The 18,535-nt window shown below is 41.2% G+C and overlaps 1 protein-coding gene across 3 annotated transcripts in view; it reads right to left on the bottom strand.

Moving 5' to 3' along the window:
• Positions 1 to 734: 734 nt before the first annotated feature.
• The window catches only part of cacna1ha (calcium channel, voltage-dependent, T type, alpha 1H subunit a), a 140,093-nt gene continuing 122,292 nt past the window's right edge, over positions 735 to 18,535 (bottom strand). The window contains exons 27-38 of one of the 3 annotated variants that reach the window (XM_055005279.1): positions 17,849 to 18,062; positions 15,067 to 15,218; positions 14,358 to 14,467; positions 13,684 to 13,817; positions 13,382 to 13,452; positions 11,976 to 12,054; positions 9,457 to 9,578; positions 8,448 to 8,606; positions 8,158 to 8,298; positions 6,847 to 7,015; positions 4,599 to 4,747; positions 735 to 2,885 (exon numbers count right to left, since the gene is read on the bottom strand). In XM_055005279.1, the coding sequence (XP_054861254.1) occupies positions 1,518 to 2,885; positions 4,599 to 4,747; positions 6,847 to 7,015; positions 8,158 to 8,298; positions 8,448 to 8,606; positions 9,457 to 9,578; positions 11,976 to 12,054; positions 13,382 to 13,452; positions 13,684 to 13,817; positions 14,358 to 14,467; positions 15,067 to 15,218; positions 17,849 to 18,062 (2,868 nt within the window). In that variant the 3' untranslated portion in view covers positions 735 to 1,517. Of the gene's footprint in view, positions 2,886 to 4,598; positions 4,748 to 5,635; positions 5,714 to 6,846; positions 7,016 to 8,157; positions 8,299 to 8,447; positions 8,607 to 9,456; positions 9,579 to 11,975; positions 12,055 to 13,381; positions 13,453 to 13,683; positions 13,818 to 14,357; positions 14,468 to 15,066; positions 15,219 to 17,848; positions 18,063 to 18,535 lie in introns of those variants that run through there. The other 2 variants (XM_055005280.1, XM_055005281.1) reach the window with 2 other exon arrangements.

Here is an 18,535-nt window from a genome sequence, read left to right as displayed (position 1 = left end):
TATGTATGAATACAAGAGTGTGGTTGTTTTTATGTAGTGTGGATGTCACTATATTTTCCACAAGTTATATATTATTATTGCACTCTGGCTACACATATTTAGTAAGTTAGTTTGGTTGTCTTTAGATGTACAGAAACACCGGTGTCAGAGCTGATCCAGCTTGAAAACAGCAGTAGAAGAGCGGCTCAGTGATACCAGGCATAGTTTCTCAAAAGAATCATACAGAATTTTGTTCAGGTTGTAAATTGTCTGATAGCTCGATTTTTTCCCCTAAATTTTTCTTACATTTCTTACATTTTTAGATTCGCAAATTTAAATTTAACATTGCAGAAACACGGCACAGGTTTAGCCATTTAGGCCTAATATATTGCACTAAATATATACTACTTATTTATTCATTTTGCAGTTCTCCATGTGAAAATCCACCCAAAATGTATCACTGAGTCCCCCTTCTTACAACTGTTATTTAGACACTAGAGACATAGAAATCTGAGACAAAGCTACAGAAACACATCACACCTCTGTTCTCTTCTTTTTCTTTTCCAAAATAGAAAAATAAAATCCCTCTCCTCAACCTCAGCTAGCAGACTGAGAGATGGGTTGATGTCCTTCGCCGCTCGCTCTCTCTCTCAGTTTTGAAAAGAAACATACATTCACAAGAGGACAACAGAGGATAAAACAAGCAACTTGAAATTCAAATTTGTGTGCAAAAACATTTTAGATCTCTATAAAAATATGTGCATATGGATAGAGCTATTTTTAATCTCACCAAATACAGTATTTTCCTTTATTTACAATGCACAGATACACAAAGAAACATACACTACAGCTCTGCCCTGCTCCCCCTCTGTCGATGCAAGCATAAGAATAACATGGCCGACTTCCGTGACAACAGATCTGACGATACTTGCACATAGGAAAACATATGCTCACTCACACACACACACACGCACACACACACGCACACACACGCACATACTCACACACTTCTGCTTTGATCAATGTGATCGAGGAGCAGAGGAGGGGCAAGCAGAACTTCTGTAGAAAACCTGAAGTTGCATATCCCACGATACTCCCCACGCTCCATGTCACAAACCACTTCCTGTAAAGGTCAGAGGTTATCAGCCAGACGCTGCTTCCTGATTGGCTTGCGTGGGTGAGGACAGTGTGTGAAAAAAACTTTGGCTACGAAGTTAGGTGGCTTTAGTCCTGGTGTGTCATTAGTATTAGTCCCAAACACACCATGTACAGTGAGTACTGGTACAGCCTCAGTGGATCCTCTGTCCTTCAAGCTGGGTTTAGAAAAAAGGATCCATTCTCTATTATTCTGGGACGAGTCTGTACCAACGTCCAGAGAGAGTAATCAATGTCTTTTTTATGATCTGTCTCAACAAAAAACAAAAACAAAACCCTCTCCCAGTAAACTTATTCTCTCCTCAGCATCGATCTCTGCTGAGGTCAGAGCTCCAGCTGCAGAGATTTTAAACAATTCACCTCCTGAATTAAATGCTCTGTGTTTACTGGGCGGTCCTCCGATTCTTTGCACTGAACCCTGCACCGCTTCCCAGTCTGTTGTCGAAAGGGGAAGAGCAGGTGGCTGTATCAGTGTCTGATATGCCAGCTGACAGGCCGCTCGTGTATCTGGACTGTGGTTGGTCGAAGGTGAACTGGGGGAGGGCAACGTATTCTCCTGTGAGGGGGTGCCTCGCAGCCGGGGAGAGGGGGTGTGAGAAAGGCATAGCGTTTGGGACGAGAGGGGCGTGAGGCTGGATGAAGATGTTGGGGCTGATGGGGATGTGCGGGCGTGTAGATATGGATGCAGGTGGCGGGGTGTATGCCTGAGTGTGCGTCGGGGTGGATGAAGGGGTCAGTGTGTGGGTCGGCGAGTGTGCTTGCAGAGGAACGTGGATTGGCGTTAGCGGTGTTTGCATCTGTGTGTCTGCCGAGACGTCTTGTGTGCTTGACTGTGTGTGTGGTGTCAAGTCATAGGACGGTGTCCTGCGTCTCAGCATCATGCTGCAGTCGGCCAGTTTTGGGGGTGAGGCAACGTGGGGATGCTCCCTCTCTGTTGGCGGGTGGATGGATATGCAGGGAGGACTCATCTTCTTCTTTCTGTGGTTGCTCCCGACTGACTGCACCCTCATAGGAAATCCCTGACCTTTCTCCGACCGACGGACATCCTGTGTGAAGTGTTGGTTATCTCCTGTGATGACGGCCTGCGGGAGGCAGACCTCGATGGAATGGCGCCGGTGGTCGTCCGAGTGACCGGCAGACAGCGATGACGGCTTGTCCAGGAAGCCCTGGTTATCGACGCTAAAGCCTTTCCTGAAGTCATGGTCTTTCAATCCTGCCCCGAGCAGACTGAGCGCGCTCCGTGAGGAGGAAGGTGGCAGCGGGGGAGGAGGAGACGAGGAAGTGGGGTCGAGAGAGCATGGCATGGTGCAAGGGGAGAGGGAGTGACTGCGACCCGTCTTCCCCCTGCTCTCCTGCCCTCCTCCTTCCTCTTCCCTCCATCTGAGTTGTGCGGAGCTGGTGATGTGATACACCTCCTCGTCGGCCGGGTCGGAGAGGGAGATGGCGGAGGGCGGTCGGGGTCTCCGGAGGCTCGGAGGACGCAGGGGGAGGCGTGGTGAGGGAGGTGGGGGGAGAAGAAGTGGTGGGGAAGATAGTAATAAAGGGAGAGGGGAGGGAGAAGGAGGAGGGAGTGGGAAGGGAGAGGGGGAGCAGGGTGGCAGGGAGAGGGCTGAGGGAGAAGGAGGGGGAAGAGGCGATGAAGAGGAGGTAAGTGAACGTGGGGAAGGGGAGAGGGGGGGCAGGAGGACAGCAGCAGGCCTCTCTTGGTGCTCACAACCCTGGGACTCCACCGAATCCACTTTAACTGCCACCTGCAAAGTACAGAAAACATCCCATAATGACACATCGTCCATAAATGGCCGTTAACAAGTAATATCAGTCTACAATGCTTCTAAAAAGTATTCACCGTCCTCCAAAGTTGAAAGCCTGGTAATGAACACTAGCTTGTAACTCCTTCACAGGAACCATAGGTGCCACTGGTGAAGAATCCATGCATCACTCATATACATAGTTTCTCTCATGTTAGCTGCTGAAGCTTTTAACTCCTTCAGAAGTGTCATCTGAGTCCTGGTGGCCTCTTTCCTGCAAGGTCACTCATTTTTTTCTGCTCTGGCCAGATTTATGCATGTGTCATAGCATACTAAACGCTCAGGCTTGTTTGTATTTCTTTAAACCAGTCACAGTCATCATGGGTGGAGCAAAGCAAAAACGCAGTGACAGGGAGGTGATGACTAAAACTGACAATCCACCGGGAAAAAAGAAAAAAACTAGCAGAGTTGTCTAACTTCAAGATCCATATAATCGTCAAAACCTTTATTTTCAGATTTGATTTTTATGTAGTAGATTACAGTTCAGAGGTTGCTGTTGTTGTTTTCGGTGGCAAAGAAAACACACAAATAGCAGAATGGGGAGAAGAAAGCTAACTGAGATAACCTGCCAATGGTAAGCTCATACCTGCACCTTACATCTGGTGAGTCAGACTCGTCTCTTCCTTGCATTGTCTCTTAGATTTAGAGGACAGCCTAGGCAGATTTACACATGTGCCACATTCCTTGCATTTCTTAATGATGGATTTACTGTACTCCAAGAAACTAAGTGACTTAGTTTCTTGGAGTCTTCTTTGGTATAGCCAGCAGTACTGATTCACCAGTTGCTGGACCTTCCACATACAGGTTTCTTACTATTGAATTTCCTCTATTTAATTAATTGTGACTCCGCCTGCGCACTTCAAAGGGTGCAAATCTCTTTAAAAAAAAAAAAAAAAAAAGCCAAATTAATCTGACTACAATTTAATGTTGAAAAGGGTGAATATTTTTTACTCCTCCAAGGAGGCAGAGCCTCGGAGGAGTTATGTCATAATCAGTGTTGGTTTGTCTGTTTGTTAGCAACATTACTCCAAAACGGACTTATGGATTTGGATTAAATTTTAGGGGAAGGTCAGAAATGGCACAAGGACCAACTGATTCGATTGTGGCCGTGATGTGGCTTATAGTCTGGATCAATGGATTTGTTAAAGATTTCTGTATCACTGTGAGACAGTGGCACAGCGTCACTGTAACTATGACTACAAGTGAACACTGTGTCAGCTGCCTGCTGATGATCACATGATTGCGATCCTACTACAAATCGACTGCTGTGGACTTATCAGGACTTATCCCTCGGAAATGATACACTGAACAATTGATTAAATTGTGGGGGTGTTTCCGAGTACCATCAATTCCCGCTACATATTTAGGTCACGTGATTTGGTATTCGTGTATAACGTACACATGCATAACATACGCCTGTGCTCAGTGCAAGGTCATTTTGTTTGTGGGTACATCTATATTAAATGGACACATTTTATGATGCCGTGATTTCTGATCACCAATAACTAATAAAGAAATGCTGCATTTCTCAAAAAAATGCTGCATTTCTGACACTGCCATATGGAGGAATGAGCAGCCTTGGAGGATTCCTGCGCTCTCTCAGTGCTTTTCTAGTTTGCATCTGTGCATGAAAGGAGTTGACTTGGGGTCTCTCACCTGTCTGTGCAGGGCCCGTGGTGAGGGGCTGGGTGTTGGCGGGGCGATGCGAGGGAGGGTGAGGGTGGGACGGTGAACGGGGGAAACATCTGGAACCTGCAGCAGGGAGCGGCTCTCACAAGGCTGAGAGTGGACTGACATCACTGAAACTGCAGGGAGATGAGGTTTTATTCGAACGTGATACAACTGCTTGTACATTTAATATTTACACATGCATTTTTGCATAAGACACATGCATAGTTGGGCAAACACACAAACACTATTTTCCATTATTTGGGATAGATTCAAATTATTGTGCTTGAATTATCATTACAGAAGCATCACATCACTAACACTTTATTGTGATAGAACATTTGAACCATTCAATTAAAAGTTCAATTTTTAGTCATGCTAAGTCAAAATTGCTTTCATTTGCTATCAAAATAAAGTGTTTTCTGGGCAAAAAATCCTTAGCAGATGCAGTAGCTGAACTGTAACAGCCCTGAACTGACTGCCAGATGGATGTAATACTCTGCATTAGATCCTGGTTACAGTTACAGTTTCACGTTATGGCATTTAGTCTTGACAGTATGTAGCACTTTCATGTATCATATGTCAAGTATACAGCCAGACGAGGAGACAGAAACTCCATCAGAAGTTCAATCTGTGCTTAACTACAGCTGTGAAACTATATAACCAGGGTCTTAGGCATTCTGCACACACAGGTCCAGTAAACCTGTGAGTTCAGATGTAATAAAAGTAAAACATGTTTTTGTTTTTTTTTTTTAAATATATATATATTGCTGCAAAGTGAAGTTAGATCACAAACAAGTTCATTTGAAGTTGATGCTTTCAGTTCAAGCTGCAAAGTCAATGGATTATAAATCTCTCCAAAATAGGCAAAGATCAGCAACCGTGAGGATTAAATAATTTACACATACAGTTTTCTGACTTTGCAGCTTGGCCATGAAGTTAACCGTCATAGTTTAGTTTCAGCCATTGCACAGCTGAGCAGATGAGCCTGTGTGAAATTTGCAGAGATTCACATGTATCGACTCATCTGCTACAGTCAGTACCTTTGGACAGAGCTGGGTCTGTCCACAGCCTGCTGGCCACAACATGCCATTAGATTCTGACTGCAGATAAAACAGTTATCAGTGCTTAGAGAAATATTCTGTGTCTGTTATGTATGTATGTGTGTGTGTATATATATATATATATATATATATATATATATATATGTTCCTGCTTCAACTTTGACTTTTTACAGACACAAAATGTCTTTCTGAACAGTGAATTCCTAAATCAAAATGTATAAAACACGTAATAATTGATTACAAAGCATTCCTAGAATGGCAGATTGATGGTCTCTGCTGACAAGCTGTTCTGCCTCTACTCCAGCTTCAAAATCCACCAACAAATTCAGCAAACCTTTCCCAAAGCCAGATTATTTTCTTGAATCTGCATCTCTAGTCAAGCCAAAATCCTTTTTTAAACTCATATTCATATTCATTTAAAGTCATATTCATTTTATGGTAAAACTCTAAACTGCAAAGATTACTTATACTATTATTGATGGTAAAACATGAGCATCTTGTCACATTAAAAAGAAAAAATGTAAGCACTTAACAGGTTTGTTATGAACTATGTCAACAGCTATGATTTATGGGATATATTGTTAGTGTTGCTGTATCCTGGTAAAATACCTGCTTTGTCATATGTAAGTAACATCTAATCATATATTACTTTATCTGACCATATTTTGGACTTGATCATTTACTGACAACTTTAAATGACCTTTTCCTTTGTGTAAATCTGCATATTATGTCTGGACTACTGTGTCTGACCAATAGCAAAGTTTTATCATCCATTTTAATTTGGAAGTGCTCGAGAAATTCTGGGTTGGAGCTTTAATAGCGCAGAAAATTTTGGGAATTTAACAAAAATGTATTTATCTGATTACTGATCAGTAGACTAGAGTACCTAGATTACTGAATGACACACTCTGTATGCATAAAAGCAATATGCTAATACTAGTTAATCTTAAGTACTTAATTTGAAATAAATTATAGCATTAGACAGGCAATCTTATAATCACTGTGATTAGCTTGGTGCTAGAAAGGCGCATGCATCATGTTTCAGTTTCAGTCCATGTGAGGTTTAGTGGCTGTTCAACACACATGGAGGACAGAATACAGAGAAAAATTCCATATTAATTCATCAATGCTGATCTCATGTCTCATATTTAAGCCCTGAACTATTAATTTACCTGAATGCTGGTGCTGGGGGCTGAGATCTAATTCTTCCAATGGGTAGGGGGCGCTGGCGGGCCGTACAGGCCGAAACATGTAACTGTCATTAGGTAGCGAGTGCATCCTGGATACAGACATCTTCCCTGACGACAGCTGGTCCTGGTCATCAAACTGCACCTCTTCTTCCTACAGGGGGAGACACAGACCGCACTGACTGGAACTCACTGTGTTTTACTAGAAATACCGGCTAATGCATCAATGTTTCACGGTGAATTAACTGAACTGGCATAGTATGAAACACGCAGCACATAATATTGTAAGGACCTGACCCGACTGTGAGGAGATGACTTATGTTGTGACCTGGCAGTATATAAAAAGACTGAACAGAATTGGATATGCTGCACACTGCTTTATTCTGTCACACCCGCAGCTCCAGTTCCAGTTGTAACATTACAATACTAATGAAGAAGGTCATAGGCTCGTTTCAGATGAACTGCTGCTCGAATAGAAAGTGAACCAGAGGAGGCAGCAGCAGCAGCAGCAGCAGGGGGCAGAGCCAAAAAGCTGCAGTAAAGTCAAACAGTTTCCAGCAACCTTCAGTCTGTACAGGAAATTATTGGAACACTCGCATCCTGTTAGATCCGACTCCATTTTAATAAAATGTTATCGGATTCATATATCAGATTGCATACAGTCTCCAACAGTTCTAATTATAAAAAGGAAGGCTGTTAAAATGCTATGCTGGTGATCTGTGATCTCTAACCATGGTTCAGTCTTCATTTTACATGAAGACTGAGGTAAATCAGTATCCTATCAAAGATCTGTCCCTGTATATTAATGAACTTCTCAGGTTGGCTACAACATCTCTATAGATGTTATTCAATGAACCCTGACATCCCTCTAATCAGTAGTTTTTGTGTCGTGAAATACTTAAATAATTAAACCAGTCCAATATCAATACACAATAACTAGAACTATACAATGCACACAGTTTATGGTCTGTAATCTGAATGTTTTTAGCCTCTGTGACTGAAAATGTCACCAGCAACCACACAGCATGTGCTCTGTTCAAAGAATATGCAAAAGATGAAACAATTTGAGTGGTATACTGTTGAGCAAACATTTGAGCCAATCAGTTGTTAGATCAGAATAAGAATGCCTAATTCCGGTGTGGGTAGAGTCTCAATCTTGTCTGTCATCTCCTCTGAAATGATTTTGCATACATAATGTCAGAATAAATCAAGTCAGGATCAAGTTTAGCCGGCGTTGTGCAGTGATTGGTTCTTTGCAGGCTTGACTCATCTCAACAGATGCAGATGTCTTCCTACCTCTCCAGGTGAATTTGGGCATGGTCCAACATAAGTTCCTGCCACTGAGCTGTTGTTTGAAGTTGTGCTTAGTCTGCGTTCCCTCTCCATCGCCATCTCCAAGGCGATCTCTGCATCCATCTCTGCATCCTCTTTAGCTTCCTGCAAAAGCACATATGTTTCTACTTAGTGACTACATATTACAGGAAATGTTAGTGATAGTCAACAAAGGGGTTCAGGCCCAAATGGGAAAAAATATGTTTGTATTTCTGCACATTCTCCGTCTTTCTTGGTCTTTCTGGTTATTGTACCTTGTTGCTTTCCTCTAGATGTTTCATCAGAACAGCCACCACCACATTGACCAGAACAAACTGGGCCATGAGGACAAAGGTGACGAAGTAAATTGGAGAGACCAAAGGCAGGTATGAGAGACAGTGGCGGTCGTCTGGGTGACACTCCCTTAATGTGTCCTGAGGAGACAGATTCAGAAAGAAGGAGGGATGAAGGGAAGAGAAAAAAACACGGGAAACAAAAAGGCAAACACTGACACACATAATAAAACACAATCAACTGGTAATAGTTAATACTACATGAATGCACAACTATGTCTAGCTGACACTTCTGCAAAGTTCTACTTTTGTTTAACCTAAGATATAATATCTCCTATTTTCTTTTGGAATGAAACCAACAAATAGCTAAACTGGCAAAAATGTGCACAGCTTTACCACAATGTCAAATAACCTGCATGTGCCTGTAAATGTGCTTATTGTTGTGCTTTTAGTTGGCTTCATTATGTGCACTTTACATGCAGAAAGTGTGCATCACTGACTTATGAGTGCCCTCTACTGGAACTTAAAAGGTATTTGATTAGATTGCATAAATCGTCACCTTCTAGTAACACAAGCTCTGAAAAGAAATCTCTCCCAAAATAGCATAAATCAGCAGAAAAAAAACATTATGCGACACAAACATCTGCCATAAATAAGCAAGAGTATGTTTAGAATTCATACTGTTATTATCATTAAGCACATTATTAGTACCACTGTTTTTGTTCTTATCAGATCATATGTACTTTTGTCTTGTCATTTAGGGGCAAGTACATCATCCATCATATCTTTTAATAAAGTCAAAATCAAGATGTGAGAGTGTTGACATTGCTCGGCTCTAAGCTACTTTATCATTTCATAATTGGTTTTCAAGGTCACTGCTCTCTCCGTGGTTATGAGATAATCTAGTCATCATTTATGAGAGTGCATGTATGCGTGTGCGTGTGTGTGTGTGTGTGTGCGCGCGTGCGTGCGTGTGTGTGTGCATTCATACTTTCATAATCCCATTCCAGTTGTCTCCAGTGGACACTCGGAACAGTGTGAGGAAGGCCATTCCGAAATTCTCAAAGGTTGCGTGACGACTCAGACCTTCACATGGATTGTTGTCATTGCACTCTAATACAGACAACAGACAAGTAACAGACATTTATTGCACTTCACTGTAAGTATGTTGATAAGGAAAGCAAAAAAACCAAAAAACAAAGAACAGAGATACAAGTAAGAATGAAATACTGTCAGTGCCCCATTTAGAAAGTCCTACTGCTTTAAATCATATGCAAGCAGAGTAGAAGGAAATAAACAGCTGCTAAGTGGTGTATCCCTGTGGGCGAGACACAGGAGACAAGAGAGGACCTATCTTCTGGAGGACATGGAAAGTGTCAGGGTCAATTTGACAGAAAGCCCTCAGGAGCCTGTTTGCGGAATAAAAACATCCACCAGAAGCTATCTTTCTTCGTTTCAAACCCCAGGTCACATTAACAAGGAGCTGGAGAGGAATGAGAAGGTCCTCAGAGGATTATGTATCTTGTTTCTTATTCTAAGTATCAGTCACCGGGAGAGAAATGAGAGGATTTAACAATGCTACCGTGAAGCTCAGAGGAACTGAAGACAGCAGTGTTACGTAATGTAAATGGAATAAAACTTTACTCAAGTAGTTCTTTTTATGCAAGACTGAAATGCACAGTGTGCCACAAAGAAATGGGAAAAATATTATGTTTACACTATTGTTCAAAAGTTTGGGGTCACTTTGAAATGTCCTTATTTTTGAAAAGAAAGCTTTTTTTTTTTAAAATGAAGATAACGTTAAATGAATCAGAAATACAGTCTAGACATTGTTAATGTGGTAAATGAAGATTCTAGCTGGAAACAGCTGATTTTTAATGGAATATCTCCATAGGGGTACAGAGGAACATTTCCAGCAACCATCACTCCTGTGTTCTAATGCTACATTGTGTTAGCTAATGGTGTTGAAAGGCTAATTGATGATTAGAAAAAACTTGTGCAGTTATGTTAGCACATGAATAAAAGTGTAAGTTTTCAAGGAAAACATGAAATTATCTGGGTGACCCCAAACTTTGGAATGGTAGTGTACAATTTGTAAAAAAGGCAAGACAGAGAAAAACGAGGCTCGATGAAAAGGATGCAGAATTAATGTAAAGGTAAACCCCTATGTGTTAAATCTCATGGCTAAGTGGCAAGAAAATAGAAGTGAAAATAAAGGTTTAGTCTGGGCACAAAAATCCACAGATGAGTAATTAGATTTAGATTCAGATTCAAACTGGATTACTTTAAGGATCTGCTGTGCCAAATATAAGCTATGAAAACAACATGTAGTCAAAAAATGTCAGGATTAACGTTTAAACAGTCATTCAATCCCCTATGACTGCATCTTATCTGCTCAGTCTTCTGCACATACAGTGGTCAGATTTGAGTCCCATGGTGCTGAGGAATGCACATTAGAGGTCTGCCAGTTCTGGTATATCATTTCCATTTGTCAGTGGAAGTGATTTTTTAAAACACAAGTTTAAAAAAATACTGAAGCATACACCCACACGAACCCCAAAAAGCTACAAAGTCCTCAAGTAGAGGACTGTGCTGCTTTATATGTAGATGTTTTGTATTCCCTGACAGCCATCTGATGGGGAAAAAAGCTTCTTTGTTAAAAACCCTTCATGAAAAATATACAACATAAAATAAGCAGGAATAAGAAATGCTATGAATCTGATTTGATGCAAAATTCAGTAAGTGCTCATCACTGTAAACTCCCAGAAATCCCAAACTGGCTCAACGATTTGGAAAAAAGAAAAAAGCCCCATAACCACCAGTCATGATAGAGTCTGTGGGTGGGACAATATGACAGTTTATAGTAATGCTTCCTGATCTCCACCAAGCTGCGCCACAACTTCTCCGCAAGCCAAAACACATTTCACTCCTCAGCTATTGCAAGGCACAAAGCGTCATTTAAAGTGAAGGACAGATACATCTAAAAGCTTCTGTCAGCTGCTTGGCAAAATAAAAATCAGAGCAAAAACTGGAAAGGGGATTTTTGCCCCATAAAACGGAAAAACAGACATCACTTTGTTTCCCCGATGCCAAATTGTAATAACATTTTGCCAAAAGCGAGCTCTTTATCAGCTGGTTGTTTTCATTTTGTCTTCCCAGATGCCTTTTTTCTTCCTCTTTTTGGCTAATCTTCTTCCCGCGCACATTACTGCGCGTTCAGAGAAAACGGAGCCGACCTATTGAGGAAGCAATATGTGAATAAATGTGATCATGCAAATGTGATCTTTCCTTGGTAGGAGCAGCGCTCTGATGTAAGAGTGGTGGAGGGAAGCAGAGACAGATGGGGATGGAGAGCGAGGATTCAACAGAGACGACTCAGGCAGGAAAAATTTGCTCTAAGTCGTGACTGTGGTAGTAATGAGTGCATCCAAAAACCCTTTCTGCTGTAGACCAACATGTGTGTGTATGTGTGTGTATGTGTGTGTGTTTTCTGCAGGTTGTGTGACTGACCCAGTTTGCCAAACAGCTCCACTCCCAGAGCAGCATAGATGAAGAAGAGCAGCATGAAGAGGAGACCAAGATTTCCCACCTGGAAGCAATAACACACGTCAGATTCCACTTCTGTGCACCAAACAGTGTAAATAAAGCCCCAGGGAATAGAAAGCATTAGGATTTACAGCATTCTATTTATTCTATTTGACACATATTTAACCCTACATTATAAATGGAAAGACCTTATTTACCAGCACGTATTGCCCGCAGGTAAGCTCGTTGCTGCAAACACTCAGCTGACACATGCTAAAAACGAACCTCGTACAAGCTATTCGCTTGCTTGTAGTTGCACTAAAAACCACAACTTCTCTATTTACACATTAGCACAGTCGAGAAAACAGGTTGTGCATCCAATAGCCTGTATTTATGCACCATGTAACCTGAATGTAGTTTCATTTCCCCACAGCCATTAAAGTGCGTGTGTGTACACCATAATAAAATAGACTCTAAGCACAAAAAAATCACAGCAAGCTTTAATATCAAAAAGTCTGTGCTGCATTAACGGCAGCATTTTTTCCCCCCATTCAATAAGAAAGCTATAAAAACAGTCATCATAAAGGGTTTTGTGGGCACACTCCGTGAACATTACTGAAAGCACTTCCTCCGACTGCATCTGCATCGTATCATCAGAAAGTTACCAGCATGTCGTCTTTTATCCTTACACTCTGTGTATGGTGCACCCTGTGCCCCGACGGTTATATTTGTACACTTGACATTTAGAAAACAGCAGAACAATGTAGTCTGTCACTGCATGTACATCATAGTTTTGGGTGCAGCTGCTCTTTGCCGCTAAGATTTGGGCCATGCAACAGGACAGAGAGACTTGATATGCTTCATCCACATACTTTAAAACGGAGTATATCTACCAGACAGATGATGGGAGAAAGCCGGTTGTACACTCTGACTGAAAATGTTTTATTAAAAGACAGCACAGCTCACGGATCAAGGACCAATCTATGCAAAAATGCATTTACTGGCAATCTATTTGACTCTGAAAATAGATGCCCTATTTGCCTGAATTTCATTGCAATCTCTTCTGCAAGATCATTAATAAGCTCTTATTTTTATGACCACCAAAAGTGATGTTCTGCAGTGTGCACATTTAATAGGAAAACCAACTGAAGTGCACAACAGACCAGCAAAAAGGTAAGAGAGGGCACAAACAAATATAGACGCTTGAGGGTCAAAATACGACTCTTGTAATGTGGATGGATACGCCTCGAATGAAATATTCATCCACGAGCATGAATCTTTCAGAGCTGTCTATTTTGAACAAAATTGCCATACTGACCCAATATTCATAAATAAAACAAAAAAACAAAACCGGTCTTTGGCATTGGAGACCTCGCAGAGTCCGTGTTTACCTGCGGCAGCGCCTGCATGACGGTATCCAGCAGAGCTCTCATCCCCGTGGCCATCTTCAGAAGTTTCAGCACTGCAGACACACACAACAGCAGCAGCAGCAGCCTGGTTAGCTGTTACTTGGTACATTTACTGCACAATTTACAGTGGCGCAGTATGATACAAGTGTTAAAACTACAGTAGGGAGACTCTTAGCTTTGTATTTACTTCTTGAAACCCATGACATATTACTTATAATGCCAAATTTATAAGGATATACAATGAAAGCTGACTAGATGACTGGCAAAAGGCCGTGCGTGTTTACCTCGTGCTATCCTGAGTACTCTCATGATTCTGATGATGGTAGGATTTATTGGCAGTGCTGCATTCATTTTCAGCTCCTCCAGGGTGATGCCCATGATGGACAATGCCACTATGGCTATATCCAGCTGATTCCACCTAAACATACATTGGTGGTCATTTTAGGAACATACAAAAAATAAAAACAACTGATATGTCACATAGTGTTGCTCTGAGAAGACTTTTCTCTTTCTCAACAAATACACAATCCTTCCTTTGAAATCTGTAATTGTGTAATCTTTAAAGGTTACCGTGAGTTAGCAGAAAAGAAGAAGAGGAGGAGGAGATGCAATACTGCTGCTGTCTGACTGCTGATAGTAAATAGTGAAAGGTTGTTTAGATTAATGGGTATTCCACCCACTAATCTGTACGGTTGGGAAAACATTGAGTTTAACCCTGATAAGACTCCTCCAGGCCACCCTGAGACAGATGAGCACACTCACTATTCAGTGTAATGAAAACAGGGAGCCACAGTTACAGTCCATAAAGTCAGAAGTCTATACATGTGTACATGGAGCTGGAGTTAACTGTTTTATGCAGGATCATAGCAATGAAATAGAGCCGTTACATAACTTTTACATTTTACAGCGCAATGACTTCTACATGCTTCACTCACTGCACTTCATCCTGCTGCATTACCTGTCTTTGAAGAACCTGTGTATGCCGAACGCCACAAGTTTGAGCAGGGCCTCGATGACAAAGATGATGGTAAACACGTAGTTACAGTACTTCAGAACCTCCTCTAAATACTGGACGCACAGACACACAAACACACACAGAAACAAGCGAATTTTCTCATAACACCCCCGACAGACAACATGATTTATTTTCTGAGGCAACATTTAGCAAATAACACATGGAGCATCATAGGAAAGCAATAAATACAATTAAAAAAAAAAAAAAAAAATTCTGCCAACAATGTGTGGAGTCCTTTTTGCTGCCTTTCTGAAAGTAATACCGGATACTTTAATAAAGCAACAGACACCAATTTATATCTTCATCCATGGTTCGGCAGGCAAGCGTAAGGCAATCCTCCGCCTGGGCCAAAGCTCTGTCTCGCAAAGTTGAAGAAACTGATCCCGATCTATATCAAAATTTAATTGGCCACGCTCCACCTCTCCACCAAGTTTCATGAACTTCAAACTAGCAGTGTTTGCGTATCAAAGTTAAACCAACAGACAGACAAACTGCACTGAAAAAACATTTCTTTGCTTCAGTGATGCTTTAAACACACCAATAATTCATATTAAGAAAATTAAATGTTGGCTTTTATGGGAGAATCTAAAGCATTATTATAATTAGAAGCCAGTATTTTGGTTCTGGTCGGAAAATGTGGTGCACGCGTTACCTGTGGCTGATTGTAGTGCTCGATGCTCATCGTGAAGACATTGATGCAGATGATGAAGGTGATGAAGAGGTCCAGGTAGTGGCTGGTGCACAGTGTGTGGATGTACAGACGCAGGGGACAGTAGTCGGCATAGTAGGGCCTCTGCTTGGCCTCTGGAGACCAGAAACAAGCCAAAAAAACAAGACAAAGAAATAGGGAGAGACAGACAGATAGGGTGCAACTGTTAGTAGCTGAGCTCTGAATGTAAAATATCACATGTCCAGTAGTATGCACAGGGAGGTCGAGGGCCAAAGGGAAGGTAACCACCACTTCTTTTTGCTAAAGCTGTAAAAGTTTCCTTTTATTTCTAATCAACCAAGATATGCTTGTTCCCCTAATGCTATTCCACACAGCTCTGGTGCCCCGCTGGTTATCTAATTGTAACGGCCCTCACGGTGGCGGTGCCCCCTTTGCATTATTGCCCCTGTTCCTCAGACAGTCTGTGCATGCTACTGCTTGTGTGAGATGTTCAAATAAGAGAGGACATGAGAGTAACAGCTGCGTTAATTCGATATTTTGTAGTATTTGTGGATTAAAGGGGATCAAATATTTAGACTTTGCAGTATCTTTACTCAAATTGCTATTTCTTGGATACAAATTACAGAGTCCAGTTAATAGGGACCAATAAATTAGTCATTGCACAGTTTACACTTTATCCTTATACTTTATCCTACTTATGTTTATATTTTTGGATGTACTTTTCTATCTATGTTCATATATGTGTGTGTGTGTGTGTGTGTGTGTGTGTGTGCTACATATAAGACGCTGCAGGCATAGCATGTGAGCAAAATACGCAACTAAATCTCTGTTGTTTAATTCAAAGTTTTCTATGTCTAAGTACAACAGCACAGGATGCCAAGTAAAAATGCAGTAAGACGGAGTAGCAGTTGTTTTCTTGTTTAGTTTAAGTCATTCTCTCTTTTACCATTTTCTTTTGCTAAGTGAATAAACGTGTTGTGGGCTTATTTACTGAAATAAATAAATTATTCCTGCCAAAAAATGGTAAACGGAGTATTCTGTCACTGGGAACAGTTTTTAAAAGATTCATCAACTCTAATAATGTTATTCTCATCAGGGTTAGAAAGGTCTCTGCTTTACGTTCAGACCACAATAGGAGAGTCAATGTTTTCACTGAGACCCTGACTGCAGACTAGGTTTTGATAGACATGAGGGAACTGTGAGATGCACTACTGCTTCTGAATAATAAATGGGTTTTAAGTCATGCGGTGTTTATTAAAAGGTATTTGTCACCCATAGTCCCGACTACACCACTAGGTTTTTACAGACTGTGTACTCACATGTCCATATTGATGATTTTTGAGTGTGTTCGTGCATGTTTATGTCTCCTTCCCATGTCCACCATGCCCTGTCTATCTGCTGCATGCTTACATGCCTTTGATTTTAGTTCTATGATTTAGAGGAGCTGTGCAGGGTTTGTTCAACAACACAATTTTCTACAAACTTAATCAATAAAAGCATTACATGCCCCCAATCAAGTGCTCTTTAATTCAACATTTAAGTTTATTATTTGGCATAAATCTATCCATACCGCTTCACTATTAAATTATTTTAGTCTGAGATCTTGTCTGTGATGTTGAACAAACACTGGAGCAACTCTCTTCATTAATAGCATCAGTAAAGGACAAAAACAAATCTCAATAGTCCAAAACTTGTTTTTTTTTCTTGGATTGATGAGTGAGTTTGGACTGATTGTATGGTCAAACCCTGGAGATAGCAGTTTTAGACCAGTGAGACATGGAACAAATACAAGATGAAAAAGAGTTCTGTTCTGCTCACACCATATACTGCCTTAGAATGTAATTATATAATTAGGTAGATAGATATAAAAACCATATGCTTCTTACTTTGTTTCACTTTACATATTACCACAATTAAGTCTGCATTGTTTCTTTATTGCATTTTGACCCACTTATGCAATAGGTGGTGTGTTTCTCATGTTTCTGCCAGCACTTGCTTGTGCTTCCTATGAGTAGCAATCATCTGTATCTAACTTAACTTCTACTAACAGCTGTAATACTTGCAGGTATAGCAGCCAATATGTCTGCTATGTTTCTGAGTCTGCCAGTCAAAGCACGTTTACAGGAAAAGTCCTTCTTCCGACTGTGTCGAGAGCCGCCTCGGGGTCGGTGCTGTACATGCATTCAGAGGGAGGGTGGGGGCATTTCACCAATGAAAATTTTACCTGCAAAATTTCCCAAGACATATCGAGGAAAATAGCTGCTGATTACTTCCACATGCAGAAATTACTACAAAGGTGGTCTTTGAAAGTAATCAGATCTATAAAACATTTCAAATTATTGTTCTGGAGTAGGAGTGATATTAAAACCAGATGTGGTATCTAAGATATAATTTAAGCATTTAAAATATTACAGCTATAGGCATTTTTACTCTACAGTGGTGGCAGTTCAATTATTTAAAGAGTGAGCATACAAAGTTTTAGTCAAGTTAATACAGCTAATCCAGTTTTCCATGCAGTGTTAGGGGAGGGTTGGGGTTGGGTTGGGGTTGGGCTGCAGTCATGCTCTTACATGCTTTAGAATGGCATAGCTCACGCCCTCTGTCAGTGATCAATCACTGTTTGCGTGAGCTAGCCAGTCTTTCAAACTCTCCCTCGTTTTATGTTCAAGTCTGTATACATTTCCCTGTTTTGTCTCTTTGTCATTCTCTTTCTCTTTTTTCAAGCTCTGAAAGCAGGCAGTGCTCAGAAAAATAGACTACCGACCAGCCCCTCCATTCTCCTTACTCCTGCGCTTTTTCTCTATCATTTTGAGCCTCTTCTCTTCCCGCAATCGGGCCTCCTCCTCTTCCTGGTCCTGTCGGCACTTGTGGAAGTTCTCCACCACGACACCGACGAACATGTTGAGGACGAAGAAGCTGACGATGAGTAGGAAGGAAATGAAGTAGAGGAGCATCCATGGGTTGTGGTTTCTTACAGGCTAAGAAGAGAAAAGCAGAGCAGAGAAGATTTTCCCATCAGTTTTTATTGTTTCTGTGTGTGTTGCTTCGTAAATGTTCTTGTGCGATGAACCTGGTTTGAGCAGGCAAGACACAAGCCCCAAATGCTACACTACGAAAATCAGAACAGCGTGAATTCTCTGGAAAGCCTTGGGTACCCTTGGTAAACTTTTCCAAAGTTAGCAAGGATAAATTGTTATTGTAGCAGAGTCATGAATTTTGCTGATAATATCAAAGATAATAGTTTTAATCCCTGTGTTTCCAGTCACTCGATTAATTATGCTACTGAAAAATGACAATCTACTTGAAGTCCCACAGCTGCAGCACACTGCACCACAGGCAGTCCTGGGTCTGATGACAACAACATTAACTGAAGCTTTGGAGCTTCTGCTGTAAACTCTAATGTTGGGCCATAGTTTCACTTAGAAAAACCAGAATCAGTCACCCATGCTGA

The sequence above is a fragment of the Amphiprion ocellaris genome, chromosome 19, assembly GCF_022539595.1.
Source record: "Amphiprion ocellaris isolate individual 3 ecotype Okinawa chromosome 19, ASM2253959v1, whole genome shotgun sequence".
NCBI classification, from domain to species: domain Eukaryota; kingdom Metazoa; phylum Chordata; class Actinopteri; family Pomacentridae; genus Amphiprion; species Amphiprion ocellaris.
This window is presented reverse-complemented; position numbering and strand designations above follow the sequence as displayed.